Source organism: Nicotiana tomentosiformis, chromosome 9 (genome assembly GCF_000390325.3).
Source record: "Nicotiana tomentosiformis chromosome 9, ASM39032v3, whole genome shotgun sequence".
NCBI lineage: Eukaryota > Viridiplantae > Streptophyta > Magnoliopsida > Solanales > Solanaceae > Nicotiana > Nicotiana tomentosiformis.
In genome coordinates, this window is record NC_090820.1 from 17,028,900 (window position 1) to 17,045,667 (window position 16,768).

Consider the following 16,768-nt stretch of genomic DNA (forward strand, 5'->3'; position numbering starts at 1 on the left):
TTTCCATCATTTTGTCTTGTTCATTCTATTTCCTAGTTCGCATGGGTGGTATCCTGCCTCTTCTTGTATCCATGTATCTCCTCATTAAACCATCCATGTTCCTTGATACCATGGCAATTTCTTCTTGAAGAGCTTCAGGGTCGTCATCACTATCATTGTATGCTCTTTCATTTGTAGCCTTGAAAGTAATTGTTTTCTTCTTTTCTTCTTGGTTTGTTTTCTTGAGATGAGTTTTTTCGAAGGCTATAAGTTCTCCTCGAAGTTCATCGTATGATAATTTGTTCAAATCTTGTGATTCAAGTGTAACCACTTTTGTCTGCCAAGTAGTGGGTAGACTTCTCAGAATTTTCCTAACTTGATCACCACTTGAGTATGGTTTGTTAAAAGCTTTTAGATAACTAATAATTTTGCTATATCTGGCAAACATCTCTTCAATGGATTCGCCTTCTTTTATCTAGAAGAGTTCGTAGTCATGAACCAATATGTTGATATGGGTTTCTTTCACTTTACTGGTTCCTTCATAAGTAACTTCAAGTTTATCCCACATCTCTTTGGTTGTATCGCAATTGGAGATTTTCTCATATTCCTCACCACTTATATCATTATAAAGCAGATTCATTGCTTTAGCATTAACTTGCACAACTGTCATTTGTTCATCAGTATATTCATCTATATCCTCAGGATCAGAAGGTAGTTGAGAAGCAGCCGGCAGAGGATAGTTTCCCTTTTTGATAACTCGCCAGACCTTGACATCATAAGACTTTGCGTATATTTCCATACGCACTTTCCAGTGAGAGAAATGTTTTTCATTGAAATATGGTGGCCTCACTTGCGATGTTCCTTCTTGGAAGAGTGCTCCGACAATAACTTGATTAGCCATGATCTTTTCTCACAAGCTGTTAAGCAAAAGAAAAATATGAGCCTTGCTCTGATACCAATTGAAAGTACAAGAGGGGGGGGGGAGGGAGAGGGGGGTGAATTGCTTATTTTAAAATTAATTATTATAAGTTGACTAGTTTTTCAATTAGTTAACTAGATGTAATAGCGAGATAATAAGAAGTGGAGAATTAAAATGCAGAAGAAAAGTGCAGTAATTAAAGACACCAGTATTTTTATATTGGTTTGGATTCAATGTGAATCCTAGTCCAGTCCCCTTGGGTTGCAAGGGAGTTCTCTTTTAGTGATTGAGTTTCTTGAGTACAAAGTGAATGGTGTAGTTTACACCAACAGCTCAGTTTCTATGTCACTCATCTTTTCTTGATACAATGCCTCACCAGTATTTTTCTCTCTTTCTTCTCTAACTTGTTACACATCAGATCTAGTAGAGCTACAATGTTTGTTTTAAGTAGAACAAAGAGAGAGTAATTGGTTTGATCAAAGTATGTCTCTCTAAGACTTAAGGTTGCATATAAATACTTTGTAGGAGACTGTTACTAAAGAGATTTGCCAACCCAAGAGATTTGATCCTTGAAAAGAAATTGATTCTTTCCAAGAATAAGGTTAATTCCCATTACTCTTCCTTGATGTGTGGACTTTGACAGCTTTCCATTTTTAAGTCTTGATAGCGCCGAATTTGCTCCTTAATTCTAGGTCCTTCCAGTAATAGCTACTGATTGATTATCTTGCCGGATCTTCAATGCTTCTTTTCCTTTTTAACTCTTTAATCAATCTCGGATTCGAGATTGATTATCTCGCCGGATCTTTAGTGCTTCTTTTCCTTTTGAATGCTTCAATCAATCTTTGATTGATTTCTTCCTTCAACTTGGATTGTTTCTCTTTGTGCACTTCGATCTTGGTTGATTTTCCTGAGTCCCTACACCAAAAGCAATTATATTATTTTTCATCATTAAAAGTAAAACCTAACACAAATGTCTTAAATATATGGAGAATTAACACAAATAGCCGTACACCTAACCGTTTAAACTAAAAATAGCCGATGGAGGTGTAATATATGCACAATTTATATATTATGTGTATAATTATATATAATCAATGTATAAACTATGTATATGGCTAGAAAAGATAAACAATAAATATGACTGACTATTTGTGTAAAGAAATTATATAATTAAGTTCCCATTTAGTAAAATACAGCTGACTTTATCTTCAACATTAACAAATAGATCTGATAATTCATGGAGATGTAACTTAGCAGCTTCTTGTTTGAGGTAAATCCTTAGGCTAACTAACTTGAGCATACAATTTCCATGAACCTAAATTGTGACTTTAGGCAAAAAAAAATTATTCTCGTATTTTTTATTAAATAGAAAAATTGAAAGTACGAAAAATGCTAGTATTAAATTTCTTGAAAAATTAGGGGGAGATAATTATAATTTTGAAAAAAAAAAATACGCCGTAGTTAATTATTAAGAAGAATGGGGAGGACAGGAGGTGAAAATAATGAAAATCTTGAAAGGTTTACTCCATTATTACTTTGCCATAATAGTTGAGAATGCAGTCATCCTAATCTTTTTCATAATTGGAAATTTAAGGGAGCATAATTATATTTACATATTAGCAAGAAAATGCTAGATTTTATTCCCCTGTGTTTTATACTATATAAATGCTGATATTGCTTCACTCATAGGCAAAATTAAACAAGAAACATGAATAACTCTTTCAAGTTCCAATTCTCTATAGTTTTAATATTCTTTTTAGTAAACCCCACTTTCTCAAGATTGACCAATTCAGTGGATCCATCAATTCCATTTTTTGTATCAATCAACAATGAATTAAAGACTATTATAAATATGCATTGTGTGGTTGATGATTTGGACATTGGATTTGCTCCTGTTCTAATTGGTAAACACTTTAGTTGGACACAATATGTGAATCCTGAGAAGAAAAAGAAAGTGATTTCAGTTTGTGATGTGATTTCTGGTTCATTATTTGGTGAATTTAAGTTCTTTGATTTTGATAGAGATTCTAAAAGGTGTGATAATAGAAGGTGTATTTGGTATGTTAAATCTGATGGTGTCTATCTTGACATCAAAGGTAAACAAGTTTTGCAATTTCATTGGTCCTCTTAATCTATGTTGAGCGGATTTTTGAAAATGTTGTCGCACTCGTATTGATTCTTTAAAAAATGTATTACTTTTGGAGGATCCGACACATATTCGAAGATATTTTCGGAGACTCCGAGCAACGAGCTTATAATAGTTGTTTTTTTTTAATTAACATAATTGATATATTAGATTACTTGGATTATGAGTTCTATTGAATAGTTTGGAGTTTGTTCCTGTTTATGTTTTTGTCATAATTAAAGGGAACATCTTTTTCTTTTACTTGGATAAGCAAACTAAAGTGACTGCTCTTGTTCTTGTGATTTACTTAGCCAATGTAACAAAAAAATGCTCCCACGCAGAGGTGGAGGCAGAATTTAAAATTTATGAATTTGGGATTTTATTTCTTTTAAATTATTGAATTTTAAATTAATAATTTGTACGTATTTAATGAAATTTTAAAGATAAATACTAAATTTGGACCAAAACTATTTGATTTGACTACTCTGCCCTTGCTCGCATGCAGCGAGGTTAAATTCTTTTGGGAAAAAATAATTGTCTGGTATTTAAATAAAAAATAGTAGAAATTAGAAGCATTTTAAAGACGCAAAGCGTAGCTCAAAGCGAACAGTCACTAATTGATTAGACTGTTATAAATATTCCATTTCCTGTGTGGAGAATTTCCTATTTATATTACGATTATCTATCACGAACAATTGAAATTAGAGATAACAACGAGATAGGGAACAAAATTTGAAATGAGAAAACGTTTACGGGTATATAATTTCACAAATCCCTGAAGTAAGAATTTTTTTTTATAGTTACTTGATAAAACACAAGTAATTCTTTAAGCGGCAAAGGGCCAAATATACTCTTTTACTTTCGAAAATAGTCTAAGAAAACTCTTCGTTATATTATTGGGTTATCTATACCTATACAGTCATACTTTTGGTTCATATATACCCTTCATTTAAACGGAGGGACACGTGTCATCGTCTTGTTGGTCAATTCTAAATATCTTCTAATTAATTAAAAAAACCTATTAATCATACCCGAAAAGTAATTTTTTAAAGCAATTTATTTTTTTGTAAAAACTGGAAAAAACTGAAATTATTTTTTCTAAAAACTGGAAAAAAACCAAAATATTTATTTTTTCAGTTTTTACAAAAAAACTGCTTTAGAAAAATCTGAAAAATATTTTCTAAAACAATGTTTTTGAAAAAACTGAAAAACAAAAAGTTGAAAATCAATTTTCTAAAATAATATTTTTGTAAAAACTGGAAAAAAAAATCTAAAAAGCAAATTTCTAAACCAGTGTTTTTGTAAAAACTGAAAAAGCAAATTTTTTTTTTCAGTTTTTAGTTAAAAATATTTCAATTTTTTTCAGTTTTTAATTGCTTTAGAAAATTGCTTTTCAGTTTTTTTTTCAGTTTTTACAAAAATATTGTTTTAGAAAATATTTTTCAGTTTTTTTAAAGCAGTTTTTTGTAAAACTGGAAAAAAATATTTTCATTTTTTTCAGTTATTAGTAAAAATATTTTTTTAGTTTTTTCAGTTTTTACAAAAAAAAAATTATTTTTTGAGTATGGATAATGGGTCTTTTTAATTAATTAGGAGATATTTAGAATTGACCAACAGGACGATGACACGTGTCCCTCCGTTTAAATAATGAGTATATTTGAACACAAAGTATGACTGTAGGGGTATAAATAACTCAATAGTATAACGAGGGGTATTCTTAGACCATTTTCTTTAAATCATGAACCAAATTTTCTCACATTTTCCTTTTAAGAAATTTTGTTTCAATGGATCCTTCAATTCTATTTTTTATAGAAATCAAGAATGAATTAAAGGGTACAATAATTTTGCATTGTGTGGTGGATGGTTTGGACATTGGATTTTCTCCTATTTTTGCTGGAAAAGATTTTAGTTGGACACAAAATGTAAATCCTGGGGGGGGGGAAAAGAAAGTGATTTCAACTTGTGGTGTGATATCAGGTATATTAGTAAAGGGTATATTAGTAAAGGGGAAATTTGATTTCTTTGATGCTGAAAGGGATTCTAAAAGATGTGATAATAGAAAGTGTATTTGGTATATTAAGACTGATGGTGTTTATATTGACATCAAAGGTAAACAAGTTTTGCAATTTCATTGGTCCTCCTAATGGTTAGTTTTTGGAATTAACTTATTGGGGATATAAGATTGCTTATATAATGTGTTTTATAATAAATAGCTTGGCGCTTATTCCTGGTTAATTTTTCGTCAGAATCAAGACAACTTTTTTTCATTTTGATAAGCAAAAGAAATAAATGTCGTCGTCTTTTTTTTTTCCCTTGGATTTACGTAACTTCATTATATATATGATCCAGTTTATGACGGGAAAGCTAACTTATAGTTCGTGGCAGAAACTATATATATATATATATATATATATATATATATATATATATATATATATATTTATTATTTTGAAAGTGGTTATATGTCATTTTCCCGTTTATGAAATGAAATTTTACCTCCTATAGCAAAGGTTTACACCCTATTTATTATAAACCAAAATTATTTTAAAAAATATTATTTTCTATAGCTACCTTTTATATTTCATAACAATATAGGTATTTATGGTATATACTCCAATTGAGGCATGAAATACGCTATTTATGATTTTCCTTTCTTTTTCTTTCAATTAACACAAGATTCACTCTCAAATTTTTTCTTCTTTCTCTCTCTCTTCCTTCTCTCTCTCTTCGAGCAACTCAAGCCCTAGTATTGATGGCCAACGAGAAAGAAGAATTTCTCTCTCTTCGAGCATCTCAAGATACACGCCCTAGTATTGATGGCCGACGAGACATTAGAATTGAGTAGAAGGCAGCCAGAAAACAGAAAATAGTGAATTTTTCGAACGGAAAGAAGCAATGTGATGAACTCTTATCATAAATTTGTCGTACGGATCCGATGAACTTTTTTCTCTTCTTGGCCGGAAAACGCCATCGCCGGCGAACTTTCTTCTCTTCTTTGCTATTTAGTCACATACAATGATACAAATATATTGTATTCTATATAAATTCACTAAAATACATTGTATTTTTATATAAATATTTTTTTTTGTATTTATGTATTTCGAAGATCTGTATTTTTTTAATACAACTGAATACACATGTATTCATGCATATTGTACATACAGTATGCATGAATACATGATATAAATATTGAAATACACTGAATACAAATATTAAAATAGAACAGAATATAAAAAGGGAATGCATTTAATTTTAAAATACAGTGAAATACAATAAAATATACTGAATAAAAATAAAAATACAATGAATACAACCAATGAAATATACTGAATACAGTAGTAATAACATGTATTAAAAATAACTAAAATATTATTAATACAAATATATTTGAATACACTGCATATAAAATAGCGAATACAGTAAATACAAATATTAAATCTAATGAATGCAACAGTAAAAAAAAAAAATTAAAACACACTAAATACAACAGTTATATACAACTAAACAATTATTATAATTAATTGGGTTGATAATAAGGCATGTTAGAATTGATTTTGTTGAGTTATATTAGGAGTGTATCACGCTAATTGATATTATTTCCGTTATTAAATGGCGGGACGTGCCTATTTTTAAGGTGATTGTTGTTATTGTATGTGAGCATCTAATTTATGACTATATTTGAATTTTTATCATCTTCTACTTTGTAAATATTTTTAGAAATTTAATATATATTTTTTTTAGCTTTGTGACATTTTTTTATATATAGGGTAAAAATTAAAAATAATTTAAAAGGTCAATTATTACTATTAATATTATTTTTATTTTTATTTTTATCTTTATTTTAAAATAAAATAAATTAAAAAACCCGAAAAAATTAAATATTTTTTTTTAATTTTCGGATTTGAATAAAGGAATAGGAAAAGTAGAAATATGGAATTAAAAAGTAAAAGTAAAAGTAGGTGAAAATTATTTAATAAAAAGTAAAAGAAAGTGGAAAATTAAAAAAAATAAAAGTAAAAGAATGTGAAAATTTAAAAAATGAAAAGTGAAAGAAAGTTGGAATTAAAAAATAAAAGTAAAGGTAGCTGAATTTGTTTAAAAAACAAAAGTAAAAGAGAGTGAAAATTAAAAAAAAAAAAAAGAAAAATAAAATAAGTGGAAAAAAAAAAAAAAGAAACGTAAAAAAAGTGGGGATTTAAAAATAATAAAAGTAAAAAAGTGAGAAATTAAAAAATAAAAGTAAAGGAAAGTGGAGAATTATTTTTATTTTTTTAAAAAAGAAAAAGGGGACTGGAAATTCTTTTTAATTAAAAAAAAATAAAATAATAAAATAAAATAAAAAATCTGAAAAATTCCGAAAATATTTCTATAAATAGAAGAGAAATGTGAGGGGGAAAAAAGATAGAGAGAGAAGGAGAAAAAAAGAGGAATGAGGGAATTGAGAGAAATTTATTTTCTTCTTCTAGGATAAGGGAATTTCTACTCGTGTCATTCTTTTTTCGTCTTTCTTTTAAAAAAAAACAGCAGCTTCACCACCCAAAAATCACCCTGAAACCCAGAAAAGTCGAGCCAAGTCCCAACCTCGTTCTCTCGTTTGCGTGAGGTTTAAGAGGTCTTGTTCGAGGTCCATTTTCAGCGAGGTGCTCAGTCATTCGAATTTGGTTCCGTCGAGGCTGTTCGAACTCCGTTCTACGCCATGTTCTCCTTCGAGTTGTAGCCGACATTTTTCTTCTGTAATTCAAACATGGATATTTATTTATTTTTGTATATGGTGAAGAAAGTTTTTCTCCTCAAAGGTCCGTTTCTTTTTCATTTCAGTAATGTTTATTGTCATGCTCCAGTCATATCTCTTTGAATTGTAGTTCTTTGTTGACTTTATTTGACATGAATTTTTATCATAATATTCCGTGTTTAGTAATTTTCCATGATTATTTAGTGTTTTAATTTTCATTATCAGCTAGTCTAATTGTTGAGCATTTTAGGAATAAAGGTATATTTATTTTTGATTTATATGAATCTAAAGTCATGTGTAGTAGTAGGAAGGCACGTATTCTCTGTTTAAAATTGAGATAGAATAATTTGTACATGTTAAAGTAAAGATGTCTTGGTGAGCACATTTTGTATAGTTGGGTCATGAGTGTTAATTAGATTTAAAGGGAGTTGGGTTTGCTTAATGAAGTATGTACTACTGAAAATGGCTAATGGACAATGGACTAATGGAGTAGCTTGGTGAACTAGTAATTCGGCCTACTTTTTAGTTGGTTTTAAAGGCCAATTGTACTATGATCAATTTTAATTTATCTGGTCCAAAATAGTTTCTGTCGGCCCAATTTAGTAAGAGCAAAAGCTGACCCATTTTCCACAACTGATTTTCATAGCTCTTGACCTTAGAAAGATCTCAAACTTGTAACAAAAAATAAATCATGAACACGTGCTAGTTGCTTTAGGCGCGATTAATAAATCATTATGACTATGGGTACGGTTCCCGTGGCATAGTCATGATACGTAAATCCCAATTCAAGTGCGTGTTTCACGCAACTTGACCACAACTTCAAATAAATAAAATAAACATATTGTAAATCGCGAGTGCGTTTCACGTGGCGCAATTTGCAATATGTACAAAAATAACGAGTGCGCGACATCGCGACTTGCTCAAATAAATTCCATAAATATTAAAAGCGGTAAAAGACAAAATGCACAATAGGTTTAAAACATATAATGAATGAGATAATTACGCCAAGTATTAATTGTTAAGCGACCGTTCTAAAACCACGAAACTCGGGAGTGCCTCACACCTTCTCCTAGGTTAACAGAATTCCTTACCCGATCTTCTGTGTTCGCGGATCATAAATAGAGTCAATCTCCTCGATTTGGGATTTTAAAATAAACCGGTGACTTGGGATACCATAATAATTATCCCAAGTGGCGACTTTAAATAAATAAATAATCCCATATCGATTAATGTCACTTTAATTGGAAAAACTCCCCTATCCCTCGGAAAAAAGGAGGTGTGACAGCTCTGACGACTCTGCTGGGGACAATAACCTAGAACTTCTGGTTCAAGGTTCAGAATTCGAGCTTAGATGACTGTTATACTTGGCTTTTGTTTATTATCTGATTTTACATGTTTGGGCCTAATGTGATTGAATGCCACTATTTACCGCTTTGATATTACCGTGCACTATATATAAAATTATTACAACATCCTTCTTCTCTCTGAGTCTTCTAAATCATCTGGGAAGCGCTCGCTGGCGTGGCTTCTTTTTTATTAGAGTGTCATATCCCTAATTTAGAACAAGGATCGGATCAGTTACAAAGTCGGATGACCATTTGGTTTCCGATACGTTGCCCCCTTCCCCTCCCCCTCCCCCCGACTCGAGTTGTCCGCTCGGGTAAGACAGGCCTAGAACAATATACCCCAAGGTTCAAACCTAGAATAACATTACCTCATGTCGGATCCCTAGTAGGTACGTTTGTTTGCATCACATCCATTTGACTTTGGGGACTCAACACAGGGGTTGGGTTCATCTAGGACGAGTGTTCCCAATATAAAATACCATCATGATACATTTTACGTGCTACTTGTGCATTTATTTATTTCGGCTTGTATGTTGACCGGCTTCTAGAATAGGGAAAGAAAATCAAGAAAAAACAAGAGTGAGGTAGGAGAGAAAATCACCCGATTCTGAAAATCCTGGTCTCAAAGTATCCCGAAACTCAGCCGAAATTTTTGAAAAGAAGAAAAGAAAAAGTCATTTCAAAATAAGTCATATTTTTCTGTTGTGTCAAAACTGACCGAACTACCCGGGTCTGATTCTCACCGAATGTGAGATACGTAGGCAAACCTCATCGGTTACGGCCCCAATTTTCAAAAACAAAATCCAAAAATATTTTTCTTTTCCTTAATTCTCTCTTTAGAATTCTTTTCTTAGAAAATTAAAAAAAAAAACTAAAACCAAAAATATTTTCTTTCTTTTTAGAAGTTTTTAATTCAAAAAAGAAAATCAAATCAAAATTCAAAAATATATTTTTTTTCCTTCTTTAGAAGTCTTTTTTCGAAAAAAATAAAATAAAAATCGAAATTCAAAAAACAAAAAAAAAATTTCTTTCTTCTTTAGAAGTCTTTCTTTTAAAAAATTCTCAAAAACAAAAACAAATAAAAAACAAAATCCAAAAAAAAAATATTTTCTTTCTTTCGAAAATTACCAAAAAATCAAATTCCAAAAATATTTTCTTTATTCTTAAAGAAGTTGTCCTTTCAAAATATTTCCCAAAAAAAAATCAAAATTCAAAAATATTTTCCTTGTTAGAAGCTTTCGTGGTCTGTTTTGTATATGAGTAAAAAAAAGAGTTAGTTTATTTACTATTCTTGATCTTCTCTTGAACTACGTAATGATCTGATTCATGCGACGACATGATACGTAGGCAATCCCTATCGGATTCGATCATAGCGATAAACAAATTGAGTGAAAAAATAAACTGAAAAAAAAAGAAAAAAAATTAAGTGAAAAAGAAAGAAAAGAGTGACAAAAAATAACAGAGAAAAACAAAGAGCGAAAAACAACAAAAAGAGAAAGAAAAAGAAATCAAGATATGAAAAAAAAAAAAAAGCCTCCCCAAAAAGAATCAGTTCACCCCTCTTGGTGAATCATATTCGAGCTTGTTCCAAAAGCTAGTCAGGCTAAGTCTACTGCAGCCAGTAGCCCCGAACCGACGCACCGGGCTAATGCTAGATGTAAATACCACTCTAGAGCAGTGGGACATGATACAGAGGACTGTTGGACCCTCAAAAGGGCAATTGAAGACTTGATGATCCAGCATTCAAAGCCACAGTAGCCATTGCCGCGGCAAAAAAGAAACCTAAAAACGGGCACCAAACCTGAAAGTTCTCTGTCAGATGGGAGTCTCGGTAGCCGGTCTTGCTATCTTTTCTGCGTCCGAATTATTTCAGGGTGTAATCCGGATGTTTTACTTCACTGCTTTGCTTTCTGATGTAAACCCTTCTATCTTTAAAAACAAAGTTTCAAATAAGTGAAATTAATATTTCATCGTTAACAAATGTCTCTTTTCTTAATCTTGTCACCATTTTTTATTCTCTTTTCAGTTCTGTTAATGCAGATTTTAATAACATAACATGCCTGCGGACTTCATGCACAGATCGTAAAATGCTGTCAGACCTCGAAATAATGAATCAAGAAGCAGAATGTGTTGAAGATAAAGCTTGTGAGAAAATAAATAAAGAATTGGAACAGTAGGCCTAAGCCAAGTCCGAATGAAATTGGAACGAAGTTGAGATTCCCTCTCTTCGGATCATTGTTGAAGCCAAGATTGAGGATGATGAATGGGTCAAAACCAGGTTGGAACAGTTAACTATGATTGATGAAAAGCGGATGGCCGCAGTTTGCCACGGGCAGTTGTATCAACAAAGAATGGCACGTACCTACAACAAGAAAGTGCAGCCTAGAAAATTTGAAGTGGGGCAACTCGTTCTGAGACGTATTCTCCCGCATCATGAAGAAGCCAAAAGAAAATTTGCTCATAATTAGAAAGGTCCATACATTATAAGAAGAGTATTGCCGAAGGGAGCGCTGTATTTGGGAGACATCGAAGGAAATGATCCTGATATAGCTGTCAATGCAGATGCGGTCAAAAGGTATTACGTTTGACTACTTTCACACCTTTAACATGCTCTGATTAGGATGACGAATGATTTCTTTCTCACTATCCAAACACTACCAATCATTTGCAAACACTTTTGAGCCGATTACCTTTCTTTTATTACCCTCTTTGGAACCTGAAGATGTTATTTCAAAAAAAAAGAAACAGGAAGAAAAAAAAAAAAAAAGAAAACAAAGAAGGAAAAAAGAAGAAAAACAAAACAAAGAAAAAAAAGAAAAGCAAAAGAGTTCATATTCTTGAACTCCGTTCGACTTGATTCCGAAAGGATACGTAGGCAGCCTCTCTCCAGGGTTCAGTCACACCAAAATAAAAATTCACATTTCCCCAAAAGTTGAAACTGAGGCAAATGATTCGGCGATAGTTTTGCTTGAAAGGTTCCAAAGTTGTATTTCAATCCGATTTCTTTTCACCCAAATCCTTTCCAAGTCCTTCCGATCAATTGCCAGGAATGTTCAAGAATTGGAGGATATAGTCACTCAGATCTCATACAACCAAATGAGAAATGAAATGAGAGAGTCTTATTGGTGAAAACTCTCACGGGCATCGTATGGCGATAGTAAGCAGAGAAATTAAAAATGAGAGAGTCTTGTTAGTGAAATCTCGCAAAGAACACCATAAGGCGAAGGTGAGAAGAAAAATGAGAGAGGTCAGCTGGTGAAAACCTGCAAAGGATGCCACTGATCGAAAAGAGGATCCTCAAAACCATCGGCATCGACACAGTCCTAGGCAAGGTTTCTCGGTTGCGAGGCAAAAGTTGTGATGAATTTCTGAGAGTCAGATGGTTTACACGGATCAGACATCCAGTCCAAAAGGCATGTCATGTTCATTGAAGTCTGCATGTACTCCAGATAAGTCCTTCTTTCCTTTTCCGAAAGGGACGCCTCTTGTTTAAACTCATTCTCCGTTCCATTGTTCGTTTTCTTTTAATCCCTTTCGGTCTAACTTTGTTCCAAAGACTAAGGCAAAGAAGAGATAGCAAGATTGATATACAAGGCTCTCATTTGATACAAGCTAATATGCAAAAAATGCACCCAGCCTCGACAGAGGCAGCAAGTCGACCCCGACTAGCCATGGCGGTCGATGCTTCAAAATCAAAAACTCTTGGAATAAGGGAATCAAATTGAACTGCATACAAAGGCAAAATGAAGTGTAAAAGGTTAAGCCCCAAGTGGCTAACCGTCTAGGCAAAGTTTGAAGAGCCAAAGGTTCCCCAATGCTCTGAAGTTAAAAAATTGGAAGAAAGAAGTCAAATGCCCACAAAGACAAAATAAAGTTGAAAAAGGTTAAGTCTCGCGCGACCAACCGTCATGGTAAAATTTTAGAAAAGCCAAAAGTTCTCTGGGGCCAGAAATGCAATCGGTATCCAGGAAACAACCAGTCACAGTTGAAATTATCGTCAAAGAAGCCGGCCAAGATAAAATGACTGAAACACTCAAGGCTGCAAAACCAACCACCGTTTCAAACTGACAAATTATTCTTTGTTTGAACCATATGAAATGGGTGCAATCCAAAGCAACCTTGCAAGAAGCAGGTGTAACCAAAAGAAATCGTACGGAGACTAAAATAGCTCTATATCAACAATAATACAAAAGGGAAGTTTTCTCCAAATTCTTTCCCGCATTTTACTCATTCTCTAAAAAAATAATTTAAAAAAAAAATTAAAAAGAAAGAAAAGAAAAAAAAAAGTTCCAAATCATGGTAGTATAGGATCTCCAATCACTAGCTGCATTTTCCAACATAGGGTCTCCACTCCCTAGTTGAAATTATTTTAGACATAGGGACTCCACTCCCTAGTCTCTTTTCCAACATAGAGTCTCTACTCCCTAGTTGATTTTATTTTAGACATAAGGTCTCCACTCCCTAGTCTTTTTTCCAACATAGGGTCCCCACTCCCTAGTTAATTTTATTTAGACATAGGGTATCCACTCCCTAGTCGCTTTTCCAACATAGGGTCTCCACTCCCTAGTTGAAATTATTTTAGACATAGGGTCTCCACTCCCTAGTCAATTTTCTAACATAGGGTCTCCACTCCCTAGTTGATTTTATTTTAGATATAGTGTCTCCACTCCCTAGTCGTTTTTCCCAACATAGGGTCTCCACTCTCAAGTTGATTTTATTTAGACATAGGGTGTCCACTCCCTAGTCGTTTTTCCAACATAGGGTCTCCACTCCCTATTTAAAATTATTTGACATAGGGTCTCCACTCCCTAGTCTCTTTTCTAACATAGGATATCCACTCCCTAGTTGATTTTATTTTAGACATAGGGTATCCACTCCGTAGTCTCTTTTCCAACATAGGGTCTCCACTTCCTAGTTGATGTTATTTTGGACATAGAGTCTCCACTTCCTAGTCTCTTTTCCAACATAGGGTCTTCACTCCCTAGTTGATATTATTTTAGACATAGGTTTTCCACTCCCTAGTTGATGTTATTTTAGACATAGGGTCTCCACTCCCTAGTCTCTTTTCCAACATAGGGTCTACACTCCCTAGTCTCTTTTCCAACATAGGGTCTCCACTCACTAGTTGATGTTATTTTAGACATAGGGTCTCCACTACATAGTTTTTTTTCCAATATAGGGTCTTCACTCCCTAGTTGATGTTATTTTAGATATAGGTCTCCACTCCCTAGTCGCCTTTTCTAACATAAGGTCTTCACTCCCTAGTTGATTTTTATTATTTAGACATAGGGTCTCCACTCCCTAGTCTCCTTTTCCAATATAGGGTCTCCTCTCCCTAGTTAATTTTTATTTTTTTAGATATAGGGTCTCCACTCCCTAATCGCTTTTCCAACATAGGGTCTCTACTCCCTAGTTAATTTTATTTTATACATAAGATCTCCGCTCCCTAGTCGCCTTTTCGAACATAGGGTCTTCACTCCCTAGTTGATTTTATTTTAGACATAGGGTCTCCACTCCCTAGTCGCCCTTTCCAACATAGGGTCTTCACTCCCTAGTTAATTTTATTTTAGACATAGGGTATCCACTCCCTAGTCTCTTTTCCAACATTGGATCTCCACTCCCTAGTTGATTTTATTTTAGACATAGGGTCTCCACTCCCTAGTCTCTTTTCTAACATAGGGTCTCCACTCTCTAGTTGATTTTATTTTAGGCATAGGGTCTCCACTCCCTAGTCTCTTTTCCAACATAGGGTCTCTACTCCCTAGTTGATTTTTTATTTTTTAGATATAGGGTCTCCACTCCCTAGTCGCCTTTTCCAATATAGGATCTCCATTCCCTAGTTGACTTTTATTTTTTTAGACATAGGGTCTCCACTCCCTAGTCGCTTTTCCAATATAGGGTCTCCACTCCATAGTTGATTTTATTTTAGACATAGGTTCTTTACTCCCTAGTCGCCTTTTCGAACATAGGGTCACCATTTCCTAGTTGATTTTATTTTAGATATATGGTCTCCACTCCCTAGTCGCCCTTTCCAACATAGGGTCTTCACTCCCTAGTTGATTTTATTTTAGACATAGGGTCTCCACTCCCTAGTCTCTTTTCCAGCATAGGGTCTCAACTCCCTAGTTGATTTGATCTTAGACATAGGGTCTCCACTCCCTAGTCTCTTTTCCAACATAGGGTCTCCACTCCCTAGTTAATTTTATTTTAGACATAGGGTCTTCACTCCCTAGTCTCTTTTCCAACATAGGGTCTCCACTACCTAGTTGATTTGATCTTAAATGCACGGTACACCACTCCCTGATATCATTGCCAATATAGGGTATACCATTTCCTGGCCACATTTTCCTAACATAAAGTACACCAATCCTTAGTTGAGACATCCTTTTGACAATAAAGGAACACCATCCAAAATAAATCAGCATGAGCTTTTCGGGGTACACCACCCCCGACCTTTTATTGCTTTAAATAAAGAAGTAGTTTAGAATTTTGTTACAATAACTCACGAAACTTTTCTAGTGCAAATTGGGGCAGAAAAATTGTGTTCGTTTGTTTGTTTTGGTGTCTGAGTAGGTTTTACCTCGAGGCACTGGGTTCAAGATGACCAAAAGAAGAAGTCTCAATTCATAATAAAAGAAAAGAAAAAAAATAAGTGAATCCAAAATGCAAAAGCAGTTGAAAAGATGTGGAATGCTAAAGACATAACTGAAACCACGAGCATTGGAGTCCCGTTTTGATTAGAAGAGGGATAAAGGAGAAGTACCCGGCCCGGCAAAGAAGAAGCTATAGAACAATGAACTAGCACCTACAGCTAGCGAACATCAAGGTTTAGATAAGAGTCTGCATGAAGAACCAGTCAAGACTCAAGATCAAGTTTCAGAAGACTCATAGATAGGAATCTTGTAACTCATAACTGATAGGCTTGTTTAGCTTCTTTTTTATTTTGATATAATAGCAGGACCGCGGACTAGAACCTCAACGGAACCTCACTCGACTCCTCAAATCATCATTCTACCATTCCCCTTAAACTACACGCGACTTGATTCCCCTATAACTCAGGATAGGTATCATGCCCAAAACCAGGACTCGGTTGCACCCTATCTTTTATTTCTTTTCTTTTTGAATAACGATTTGGTAAAAAAATTAGTCACATGGCTCACCTAATCTTTGCCTGAAAACTTTTCATGTTTTCAAGCAAAGAGGGGCAGCTATGAGCACCTAATTTATGACTATATTTGAATTTTTATCACCTTCTACTGTGTAAATATTTTTAAAAATTTAATATATATTTTTTTTAGCTTTGTGATATTTTTTTATAAATAGGGTAAAAGTTAAAAATAATTTAAAAGGTCAATTATTACTAGTAATAGTATTTTTATTTTTATCTTTATCTTTATTTTAAAATAAAATAAATTAAAAACCCGAAAAAAATTAAATATTTTTTTAAAATTTTCGGGTTTGAATAAAAAAAATAGGAAAAGTAGAAGTATGGAATTAAAAAGTAAAAGTAAAAGTAGGTGGAAATTATTTAATAAAAAGTAAAAGAAAGTGAAAAATTAAAAAACATAAAAGTTAAAGAATGTGGATATTTAAAAAATAAAAAGTAAAAGAAAGTTTGAATTAAAAAATAAAAGTAAAGGTAGCTGAAAATTTTTAAGAAAAAAGTA

General features: G+C 33.0%; 1 protein-coding gene across 1 annotated transcript; it reads right to left on the bottom strand.

The window, feature by feature from the left end:
• Positions 1-454: 454 nt before the first annotated feature.
• On the bottom strand, positions 455-880 carry LOC138898436 (uncharacterized). Its single transcript, XM_070184503.1, has one exon. The coding sequence runs from the start codon at positions 878-880 to the stop codon at positions 455-457; it is 426 nt and encodes a 141-aa protein (XP_070040604.1).
• Positions 881-16,768: the final 15,888 nt, after the last annotated feature.

Excerpts from the sequence above, each read along its gene's own strand:
- LOC138898436 (XM_070184503.1), bottom strand. The coding sequence starts at position 880 with ATGGCTAATCAAGTTATTGTCGGAGCACTCTTCCAAGAAGGAACATCG.